At 64.9% G+C, this 11,390-nt stretch overlaps 1 protein-coding gene across 1 annotated transcript in view; it reads left to right on the top strand.

The window, feature by feature from the left end:
- The window catches only part of ZC3H3 (zinc finger CCCH-type containing 3), a 107,164-nt gene extending 102,174 nt beyond the window's left edge, over window positions 1-4,990 (top strand). The window contains exons 10-12 of the mRNA XM_025395300.1: window positions 1,428-1,612; window positions 2,498-2,826; window positions 4,557-4,990. Of these exons, the coding sequence (XP_025251085.1) occupies window positions 1,428-1,612; window positions 2,498-2,826; window positions 4,557-4,588 (546 nt within the window). The 3' untranslated portion in view covers window positions 4,589-4,990. The remainder of the gene's footprint in view (window positions 1-1,427; window positions 1,613-2,497; window positions 2,827-4,556) is intronic.
- Window positions 4,991-11,390: the final 6,400 nt, after the last annotated feature.

The raw sequence follows: 11,390 nt of genomic DNA, 5'->3' as shown, positions 1-11,390 counted from the left end.
GGGTAGGGGGGACAGTGCAGGGAGGGTAGGGGGGACAGTGCAGGGAGGGTAGGGGGGACAGTGCAGGGAGGGTAGGGGGGATAGTGCAGGGAGGGTAGGGGGGATAGTGCAGGGAGGGTAGGGGGGACAGTGCAGGGAGGGTAGGGGGACAGTGCAGGGAGGGTAGAGGGGACAGTGCAAGGAGGGTAGGGGGACAGTGCAGGAAGGGTTAGGGGTGCAGTGCCGGGAGGGTAGGGGGTGCAGTGTGGGGAGGATATGGGGACAGAGCAGGGAGGGTGGGGGACAGTGCAGGGAGGGGAGGAGAACAGTGCGGGGAGGGTAGGGGGAGAGTGCGGGGAGGGTAGGGGGAGAGTGCGGGGAGGGTAGGGGGACAGTGCAGGGCCCGGTTCTGAGCAGGTGCTCACGGCCAGCCCCAGGTACAGGAGCAGCACCTGGGATCCCAGATTCTTAGGTCAGGTGCCCGGCAAGGGACCGTGTGGCTGAGAGGATGTGGGTTTGAGGCTGTGGCGCCCCACGAGCTAGGAGCCTCCAGCCTCTCTGCTGCTGCCACAGGTTTGAGCTTCACTCTTGGTGGGTCAGGCAGGGAGCTTGTCACAGTTCGCATTGGGGACGCCTGTCGCCTAGTCCCATGAAGAACAGTTTGGGTGCCCCATGCAGTGGGCTCTGCAGGGTGAGGGGGAGGGCATAGCCTCCCTGAAAGGCCTTGGGTACGAGAGAAGCAGGCAGCTGGGCTGCAGAGCAGAGCCCAGGAGGGGTGGGCAGAGGAAGGGCAGGCTGGGCGCCCTGCTCCACAGGCCAGACCGGGCCGCTGGGGCCTTGAGCAGCCTCTTTGTGTTTCCCTGTGGGCCTGGTAGGAGAGCTGGGGCCATGTTGCTGCCCAGAGCACCTGCTGGCTGGCACACCCCCTGCCCCGTGGGTATAATTAGCGCTGTGACAGGTGCTAGGGATCGCGTGCCCAGCCCAGCCCTGACCCAGTGCGGCCTGGCCTTGGCTGACCTGCCGCACCCTCCCCTGGCCCAGCCCAAGACCTCCAGGTCTGTAGCCACACCCACCTTCCCGGGCTCCCTCTGTGCTGCCAGGATGGGCGGGCTGGGGTCTGGCAGAGGCAGCGGGTGGGCCGAGCCCTGAGCCGTGGCCTGGCTGCAGGTTCTGGGAGTCCGCAGGCTGGCCCAGCCCCGCCCTGCTCTCAGTCTGTGCCCAGGGCTTGCAGTTGCTGAGGGGCCTCTTATGGGTGGGTGAGGGCCCAGGTGGAACCTCTCTGGCCTGGTGGCCTCAGCCTTCCAAGAGGAAGCCTTTGCCCCAAGACTTGGGCAGAGCCTATGGGGCCCCGTGGTCACTCAGGGGGCCTGGCCTGGCCCTCTTTGCCCTCCCCGTGCAGCGCCACAGCCTCCAGCCGGCCCACCCACCCGCACCCCTTCTCTCTGCAGTGCAAGAAGAAACACACGCTGCTGTGCCCCGACTTCGCCCGCAGGGGGGCGTGTCCCCGCGGCGCCCAGTGCCAGCTGCTCCACCGCACCCAGAAACGCCACAGTCGGCGGGCAGCCACGTCCCCTGCCCCAGGGCCCAGCGACGCAGCTGCCAGGAGCAGGGCCTCGGCCAGCCACGGGCCCAGGTGATGGGGCAGTGGGCACTGTACATGTGAGCCTGGGTGGCCCCTCCCTGTCCAGGGAGATGCTCAGGGCCCTCTGGTTGAGCCCCCCAACTCCAGCTCTTTGGGCCTCAGACCCAGAAATCCCAATCCAAGACTGGAGATCACATGACCTCCAGAGATTCCCCTACCCCACTTTCTTTTTTTTTTTTTTTTTTTTTTGAGACGGAGTCTTGCTCTGTCACCCAGGCTGGAGTGCAGTGGCCGGATCTCGGCTCACTGCAAGCTCCGCCTCCCGGGTTCACGCCATTCTCCTGCCTCAGCCTCCCGAGTAGCTGGGACTACAGGCACCCGCCACCTCGCCCGGCTAGTTTTTTGTATTTTTAGTAGAGACGGGGTTTCACCGTGTTAGCCAGGATGGTCTCGATCTCCTGACCTCGTGATCCGCCCGTCTCGGCCTCCCAAAGTGCTGGGATTACAGGCTTGAGCCACCGCGCCCGGCCCCCCTACCCCACCTTCAAGTCTGGACAGAGCCAAGGGCATTCCTGGCCGATGGAGGAAGGTGGGGCTTCACAGAGACCTGCTCACTGGGAGAGGGTGGGAGGCCCAGCCCCGGGAGGAGTCTGGGGGCTCCCTCATCCAGCCCCCCTGCTATGTGGGTGTGAGAGCCCCATGGAGACCAGGAAGCCAAGGCCCTGGACGTGAGGGGCAGGCTTGTTGTGGAGCTGGGGCCTTCTCCACACCCAGCCTGTCCTTGCGGCCAAGGACCAGGCTTGACCTGTGCCTCCAGCTCGCCCTGAGACCACGGGGGGCCACGGGAGCAGGAAGCAGCCAAGAGCATGGGCAGCCTGTCGCTGGGATCCCCACCTGTCACCCCACTTCACACGTCTGCCCCTTCCTTCCCTGCAGGAAGCCCTCAGCAGCCCAGCGTCCCATCAGGCAGACGCCCAGCTCCCCTGCCCTCACTGCAGCTGCGCTGGCTGCACCTCCCCGCTCCCCAGGGGGGTCAGCCTCTCCCTCATCCTTGAAGGCTTCCTCCTCCTCTTGTTCCTCCTCCTCCTCATCCCCTCCCGCTTCCTTGGACCACGAGGCACCATCTCTCCAGGAGGCCGCCTTAGCAGCGGCACGCTCCAACAGGCTCTGCAAGCTGCCTTCCTTCATCTCCCTGCAGTCCTCACCGAGCCCAGGAGCCCAACCCAGGGTCCGGGCCCCCAGGGCCCCCCTCACCAAGGACTCAGGTAGGCAGCGTGACCTGGCTCAAGCACAGGGGAGTTTTAAATGCCCACCTCAGACCACCACGTCAGAATCTCCAGGTGGGGCCTGGGTGAGTCCCGCAGGCGCCAGGGGTGCACCTGCCAGCCCTGGGGCAGGGCCAGCCAAGGTGCGAGTGTAGCAGTGGCCGCTGTGCAGTCCGCCCCAGCTGAGGGCTGATTTAATTAGAAAGCACCCATTTCTGTTAATTTGTTCTGGAAGATCACCACGCACTCCTGGAGAGAACAGATGTTCCCTCTCCCCTGATGAGCATTTGGGGCTTGGTAAATGGCTCCACTCAGCCTTGTTTAGGAGAGAAAAGAGGATTTTATGGCTGCAAACGACCCTTTCTGTAAACATTTTACAGCTCTCCGCGCGTTTGAGTGACGATAAACCCCACGCAGCTCGGCGGGCTGCAAATTTGCGACCATACGGCTATCATTTTATTGTCATATTTCACGGTCGTAACGTTAATGGAAGATGCTTGCTGCAGCCTTCTCCAACAGCTCCGCTGAGCACGCTCAAACGCCTGCCTCGGAGGGGCCGCCTCCTGTTCACAGCCTTCACATCAGGGGCATGGAACCGTGGCCAGACCCTCTGCCCCACGAGACCTGGGCACCCGCTCCCTCCATCTGGGTGGGCCTCTCTGGGTTGGGGGAGCAGATGGGGCCCCGAGGCAGCCACTGTTTTTTTTTTTTTTTTAAAAGATCAGGAACCTAGCAGCCAGTTCCAGAGCCAGTGGAGGTGGGCAGGGTGCTGAGGGGTCCAGTGTGCAGCTTGGGTGGGGCCCAGGAAAGGCTGCAGAAACCTCCCCTGCTTGGCCATGGCCAGGAGCTCCGGCAGGTGGAGGTGCCTGGGACAGTCTCTGGGCAGGAAGCTGGAGCTGCTACTGGAGCGGCCACCGCAGGGGCAGGCTGAGAGGGCAGAGCCTGTGTAGTCTGTAGCCTGGGCCCTGGCTGCTGGGCCCAACTCAACTGTGCGTGGGTGAGCGGGCTCATCAGCCCTGAAGAGGGGCACCTGGGCAGGGCCAGTCCTGTGGGCAGCTACACGGAGGCATCTCTATTCAGCGGGCCGCCGCGGTGCCTGTCAGGTGGTCTGGAGATCTGGGGAGGGAGGAGAGGCGCTGGCACCCAGTGAGTGAACATTCATGGGGCAGGAGCCCCTGGGCTTCCCCACTGTGGGGAACTGCTCCCTCCTACGCTGCCTGCCTCCAGGCCCTGCCCGCCTCACCCTGGGGCCTCTGCTCTGCTCCTGCCCCTCCCCGCCACAGCTCATGTGCACCCCGACTTTCCACATGGAAGGTGTATCGTGGCCGCCTCACGTGTCTGGCAGCCTCACTGATTGTGCGGGGTTGTCTGGTGCTGTGTGCGCCGGTACTGACGGCTCACCCTGTAGACCTTGGGGCCGGGACTGCTGCCCGCCCAAGAGGACCCTTGGACTGTAGGCAGAAGCCTCAGTTGACCTCATAGACTGAGCCTGCACCATGGCTAGACAGCCACAGAGGCTCACCAGGACCCGTTGGCAGCAGGGGGCAGAAGCTGAGGCCTGTGGCCTGACTGTACTCTTCTCTCTAGAACTCGGGGGGTTGTCTGCAGACCCTGCCATGTGTGTTTAGGCTGACAGAACTCCCCCGTCCTGAGCCCCTGACCAGGAGCTTTGCAGGCTGGGAGGTTCTTCAGGGGTTTCCTGGCACCTGACTTTTGCCCTCTCTACATAGGGAAGCCTCTGCACATCAAACCGCGTCTGTGAGGACCCCAGGGACCGGCCTGCACCTACCTCAGACCCTCATCCTTGGAGAGGAAAGAGGCTCTGTCTGCCACTCTGTCCCAGAGGAGGGCCGCCCGCCACCAAGCCTCACCTGGGGGCCACAGGGACACTGCTCTGCCTGCCTGGCCCTCAACCTTCCATGACCAGCGTGTGCCCAGGGCCTGGTCTTCCTCCCCCAAGCCGGGCCCCTGTCCCCACCCCACCGCCCTCCAGGGTGCCAGGCAGGGCTGGCCTCCAGGCCTGTCCCCGACTGCCATTGGCAACAGTGGCCCTGCAGCCCCCCAGCCCTCCCCACCCAGGTCTTCGGCCCAGTGAAGAGGCCACTGGCCGGGCCTCCCAGGCAGGTGTTTTATGTTCAGCAATAAAGGTTCTGTCCGTAACTGGTTGGCTTGTTCTGACTCTTGCCACTGCCAGGTGGAAAGCACCGTGCCTCTGGGCAGGACTATGGGGCCCTTTCCTACCTCCCAGGATGGTTCAGAAGTCAGAAGGAGCTTCTCCTTGGACCTGAGCAGCACCATCTGGGGTGGGGAAGGCCTAGGGGGCACTCTGGGGCCCCAGGTGCAACAGGCTGGAGCCATGGTGGGCGGGGCAGCTTAGCCAGCTCCCAGCTCCCCCACTCTTCACGGGTGCCCCTGCTGGAGGGGCCTGGCCAGAAGGCCTGGCTGAGGTTGTGTCAGGGACCCTGGATTGGGGGAGGCAAGTCTTGGAGGGGCACAGGCTCCTCTAGGCATCCGTTCCCACCTTCCCTCACCTCCAGAGAAATGGGGGGTTGCCCTGGGGGAGGCAGGCCAGCAACGCCTTCAGGGCCCCCACAGTGCAGCCTGGAGTCAGATGCATGAGCCTTGTGCCCTCTGCCTGCCTGGGCTCCGGGTGGGTGGCACTGCCACTGCCCAGCCCACACCCCGCAGGGCCCCTTGGCCTGGTCCACACTTGGGCGGGGAGAATGCTCCGCCCCCTCGAGGTCCTGGACTCCACCCTGGAGTGGAGCGTCCTGACGTTGGCATCAGAGGGGACGAGGTGTGAGGCTGGTGGGATGGTTCTACCAGGGCGCGTGCTGGGTGACACGGCGGCAGTTTCCAGTTCTTTCCATGGAGGTCGTCGCTGTGACCTCTACCCTGAGCCCCTGGGACCCAGCCTGTAGCCTTGGCCCTGTTGCAGCCAGATTGGGTGGGATGGCAGATTCTGGAAGCCAGAGCTGTGGGCGGGGTGTGCCCAGCTGGCTTCTGTCCCCTCCAGCACTGGCCCAGCTCACCCAGACCCAGGTGTTCACAGGGGCTCGTGTCCTTGTTCGGGACCCCAGATTTGAGGGTGGGCACCGGGTGGACATGAGGCAGCCAGATCCTCTAACTTCACTTCGTGCCACTGGCAAGTGTCTGCTGCAGGCCCAGTGGGCAGCTGGACCCACCCATGGGTGCCACTGCTTTCAGCCGCCCTGGGGCTGGCACACGGCCCTGAAACATGAAATGTCCGTGGGTGGTGGGTGGTGGGGGGTAGGGAATAGGCGCCCCGTCCACCCAGCACCTGTCTGGGACTGTGAGCGCTGCCATCTGACACACGGCATGGCCACTTGCAGGCCTGGAGCACTGCTTGTGGGCAAGGGGTGTGACGGCAGTTCAGCGCCAGGTCCACTGTCGCCAAATGCAGCCCCCGCCCCGGAGCAGCCAGCAGGAAGGCTCAGAAAAGGCTGGCCACTGCCTTCGGGGGGCACCATGGTGTCCCAGTACCCCACCTGGGGACCTTGTGCAGCCCGGGCTCTGCCTGGTCACAAGTCCCTGCGTTTCCCCTGCATGGAGTGTGCCCATTTGGTCACATGAGGCCCCTCATGCCAAGGGGCAGCTGGCAGCAGACCAGTGACTGCCAGGGCACCTGGCCAAGGGACCCGGGAGGCTGGGACTAGGAGAGTCCCTGCCCCTGCATTGACCATGGCCCCAGCTGAGGACAGCCTGGTGGAATGTACCCTGCTGGGGTGGTCAGACAGGGAGGGCTTCCTGAGGAGAGGGGTGCGTAACCCTGCACCCAAGCCCATGCGTGCAGCAGAGTGGTGTGTACTGGGGCAGCCGGAGGGAAACCCCACAGCGGAAGCACATGGCACCCTGGGGGGTCCTCAGAGCCCTGGTGGGGCATGGCCGGGTCCCAGGCAGGTGATGCCCCCACCCAGCGCCAAGCAGATGGGTTTTAGGGCTGTTGCCTCGTCTGAGGGAGATGTGATGGCCACAGAGGTGGGAGCCGTGGGCAGAGTCCAGGGCCACTGCAGGAGGTGGATGGGCGAGTGGGCGGGGGGGGGCAGCAGTGACTTCAGAGTGTGGCTCTGTGTCCCGTGCGCCTGGAGGGGTGTCGGCTGGGCAATCAGATGCTGGCCTGGAGTCCCCTGGGGGCTGGGAGGTGACCGAAGGGTGAGTGTCTGGGGGTCAGCCGGGAGCGCCCGCACCTTCCTGGGCTAAGCCTGTGCCCATCCTGCCTCTGGGCTGAGGGCTGACCCTGCGTCGCTTAGCGCCCAGCAGCACGGGAGCTCAGAGGGCAGGGAGTTGGGCGTGTCGTGGCTGAGCGAGCGCCCTGACTGGCGCCTGGCATACAGGAGGCGCACCATCCGTGCTTGAGTAGGGGCACAAGGAAGGGCGGAGCAGTGGCAGGCTGAGGAGGGACTCAGGAGGCCCTGGGCTTGTTTTTTGGTTGTTTTGTTCTTAAATGCAAATGAGCCCCTGCATGGAGGAGGGGCGCCCGGACAGCAGGAGCAGGGTGGGGGTGGAGGCAGCCCCAGCAGCCCCTATCCCAGAGGACACAGAGCCTCTGTCTGCGGGACAGAGAAGGTTCTGTCTCCTGTGATCACTTCCGCCCAGCAAACGCAGGCACCGGGGGTGTGGGGGTTCTCCCACCTAAATAAATGCCTCCAAAATGACACTCCACTCCAGACCCCACGCGAGGCTCGACGCAGTTCCGAGCACTCACTCTTGGGGTGGCAGGGTGAGGTTCAGGAGGCCCACGCATGGCCTGGCAGGGTCAGCTCAGCCCTCCTGTGCCCCGTGCTCTGGCAGGGGTGGAGGAGCTGTGCCGGGACAGTCCCCTCAGGCCCCTCCCTGCCGTCAAAGGCATGAGCTCAGGGCCTCAGCAGACAGCAGACTGTGTGGGGTCCCATGGTGGACAGCAGAGAGGGCTGTGGGGGTCAGGTGGTGAACACCCCAACCTCCCTGTCCCTCCTCGTACCAGGTTTCCCTCCACCCAGAGCCCTCTGGGGACCCACAATGACTTCCTGGACCCTACACCAGCCCCCATGGGCTCTGATCTTGACCCAGCCACCCCGGGCCCTTCTGGCCCCTCCCAGGCAGTGGCTCTGGGCTCCCTGCTCCCTGGCCTAAAGGGCTGGCCCCTCCATCTGCTCAGGTGTCCGTGAGGCCCCAACCCCACTAACCCAGAACTCCCCATCTAGCCAACCTTCTACCTTCTCACAAACGTGTGGGGCACAGGCCTTGAGGTGGCCTCATGACCCACCCCCCGCAGCGTTCCCACCCTTGGGTGACCCCTTTCCTCCAACAGACTCGTGGAGGAAACTCGTCTGAGGCACGTGCACCCCTCCACCTTTCTCTCTTGGATGCACACACTGGGAACCAGCAGCCATGCTGTGAGGAAGCCCAACCAGCTGCGGGGAGCAGCCCTGTGGAGGTGTCATAAGTAGCTGTTTCGGCCGACAGCTGTCACCATCTGCCAGGCCTGGGTGTGAAGACCCTGCCCAATGGCACCATCCATCAGCTGACCTGTCACCCCAACCCTCAAGTCCTCCCAGCTGTCAGGACCAGAGGAAAGCTGTGCCCCTATTCCCAGGACACATCTCCCCCTTACAGAGCCCATGAATAAAATAATGCTGCCTTGTGCCATCAAGCTCCAGGGGGCTTCTCAACAAGCGACCCTGGCCACCTTCCAGATGGGATGTGCCCCCTAGGCCGGCTGGTTGACATACACTAGGTGCTCAAGAGAAGCCTGCTGGGTGTATTGAGTTACCCAGCCACACAGACGGCCCCTGTGGAATTCTGTGAGGACCAAATACTGAAAGTTTGGAGGGTGTGAGAAGCCCTTGGGTGGGAGGCTGGCGGGAAGGGAAAGTGCTTCTGGGAGCCCAGGGAACAGCCGTGCACGGGTGAATTCTAGGGAGCCATCCTGGCTCGGTGGTGACAGCACCAAGCCTCGAGGAGGGCTTGGCAGGCTTGGGGTAGGTGGGTTAGGGCCGATCTTTGAGGCCACCCCAGCCTCCACCACCTTATCCCACCTCTCAGAGCAAGATGAGGCACTTAGGCTTCCTATGGGTGGTGGCAGGATGGGGGTGCCACCAAGTCCAAGCATGGCTGTGGGGTCAGCGTCCCTCAGCCTGCAGTCATAGCTGTGACCCCTGGGAGGGTTCCCATTGCAACAGCCTGGGGTCAGGCACCTCCTTCATTCCCACGGGTGTGCCGGAGTCTCCTGGGCTGGCGATCAAAAACCCTCCCCTGGTCTACTTGGCCTGGCAGGAGCCACAGTGCGACCGGTTGGGGGGTCGGGTGGGGGCAGTGAGGACACAGCACAATGCAAACACTCTCTCTTTCCTCTTGAACTCCCTTTCCAGCGTGCCCCAGGGCCGCCAGGGTGTGGTGCCTAGAAATGCTGCTAAACCCTTGAAGCGGCGGTGGAAGGGCCCTCTAGCCCCAAGGCGTCTTGTGGGGCTACAGGTACAGACAACCTCGACTACCACCAGCTCTACTGCTCGGTAGCATCCTCCCTTCCCGGGCCTCCGTCTTGATGCAGGGTGCCATAAAGGAAACCCCACACCCCTGGCTGGTGGACCACTCATGTGGTCTCAAGTCCAGGTACCTGGTGTGGGGACTTGGCTGCTGCATGCCCACTTCATTTCTTCATCTATAGAAGGCTCATGATACTGGGAGGGTGGTTGTGAGGCCACCAACCTGCAACACTGGTTGCAGCATGGAGTCCTGAATGAGCTGAAACAGGTGGGGAGCTCAGAGTCCCCTCTGGGACAGGGTCGGGGGAGAGGGGTCCCTGCAGGTGGGTCCTCATGCTGTCCTTGGCCCTGCCTTGCAGGGAGGAAGGCCTGGTCTTCCCAAATCTGCAGTCCCAGCTCTGCCCAGAGGAGTGGGAGGGTCCAGGGGAGGGCCAGGGACACCCCGAGACACCTTAGGAAGCAGGTATTCAGTCCTCACTGCATGACCCTCTGGCTACAAAACCATCGATCTTTGTAGAGGGAAGGAGGTGAGGGCCTGGCACTAAATCAGTGGCGCCGTGACCAGGCCTCCCCATGGCCTCCGTGCAACTTATTCCAGGTTATTTTCTCTACACAGGTGGTTACATTTTAGACTTATTTTTTTAATTGTTGAAGTCATAGAACAGCAATGGAGAGAATTTAGAGCAAAACCAATAGGCCCACTTCGGGTCACTGGCCTCTGACTCTAGGGACATCCCTCCCATCACCCGGCTCGCTGGCGTCGGGGACCTGGGGTCACAGGCCCATTGCCCATCGTCGCCTGCCTTGCCCCGTGAACCGGAGCTGTCTCCTCCCAACAGGTGCACGGCCGCCAGGTGGAAATCCCCGCCTCCCTGACTCAGTTAGCCCCATCCCATCCCACTCCAGGCCCAGCAAGGCGCCTCCAGCCCCGCCGGGGGCGAAACTGGGTGGTGAGCGGCTTGGACCGGGATTCCTAACGCCCTGAGGGGCCGCCAGCCCGTGGGCCCCGCCGCCGCCGCTCGCACCCACCCGAGTCGTCCCGCGACCCCCACAGTCCTGCGCCCTCCGCGGCCCCCCACACGCCAGCCCTACGTCCCCGGCCCCTCGCGCCGCCCCCCACGCGTGTGTGCCCCTCCGCCCGCCCGGTGCGTCCCGGCGCCCGGAGGTGCCGGCAACTTTGTTGATCAAATTCCTGAACGCGCCTGAGCCGCGGGCTAAATATAACCCGCTTAGCGAGCCACGCTCTGCCGGGCCGCGCGGTGTCACCCGTGTCCAGAGGCCCGCAGTTCCCGCCGCTGCCGCCGCCGCTAGCGGAGCTGCCTCCGGCCCCGAGGCCGGGCCGCGAACCCAGGGGGCCGAGGGGGCGCCCCGCCGCGTGGCCCGAAGCGGACGAGGCCCCGAGGGGGTCCCCGGGCGCGGCCCGCGTCTGCTTCTCCGGACTCTCCGGCCGCCGGGTCTGGGAGCTGAGGCCCCTGGGGACCGCAGTTGCCCCCTGCGACCGCGCGCCCTCTGCCCGTGCAGTGCCCCGTGATGGCCACCAGAGGGCCCTGCCCTCTCCTCTCGCCAGCGGCCCGTCCCCACCCCTTCCCACAGCTGTTTCCCGCAGGAGATTGACAGCTGGGCGCTGAGTTGCCATGGGGATAAGCAAATGAGGGCGGCGGGGCTGGGGCTCCGATTGGCCCGAGGGCGCGCGCCCCTCCTGGGGAGGCGGGCCCAGGCGCCCGTCTCTATAAAGGGGCGCGCGCAGCTTCGCGTTTAGCCGTGGGAGGCGGGGCCGGCCGGCGGCGCGGGTGGGGCGCGGGAGCGGGTCCGGAGCAGCCCGAGGCGGCGGCCGCGGGGAGGAGGCGGCGGCCGCGGGGAGGAGGCGGCGGCGCGGGCCTGGGATCGACCGAGACACCCGGCCAGCGGCGCCCCTAGCGCGCCGCCCCGGAGTTGACCACGTGAAACTTTTCCCTGCGCTGCTCGGCGCCGTCGCCCCGTGCCGGCGCCCCCCCGCCCCCGCCGGGACCGCCGCCCGCGGGGAGCAGGGGGGGGAGAGGCCCGCGGCTCCCCCCCCTCGCGCCGCCCGTCGGGGCGCGG

The sequence above is a fragment of the Theropithecus gelada genome, chromosome 8 (assembly GCF_003255815.1).
Source record: "Theropithecus gelada isolate Dixy chromosome 8, Tgel_1.0, whole genome shotgun sequence".
Taxonomy (NCBI): Eukaryota; Metazoa; Chordata; class Mammalia; order Primates; family Cercopithecidae; genus Theropithecus; species Theropithecus gelada.
Note: the sequence above shows the minus strand (reverse complement) of the source record. Positions and strands in the feature narration are given on the sequence as shown.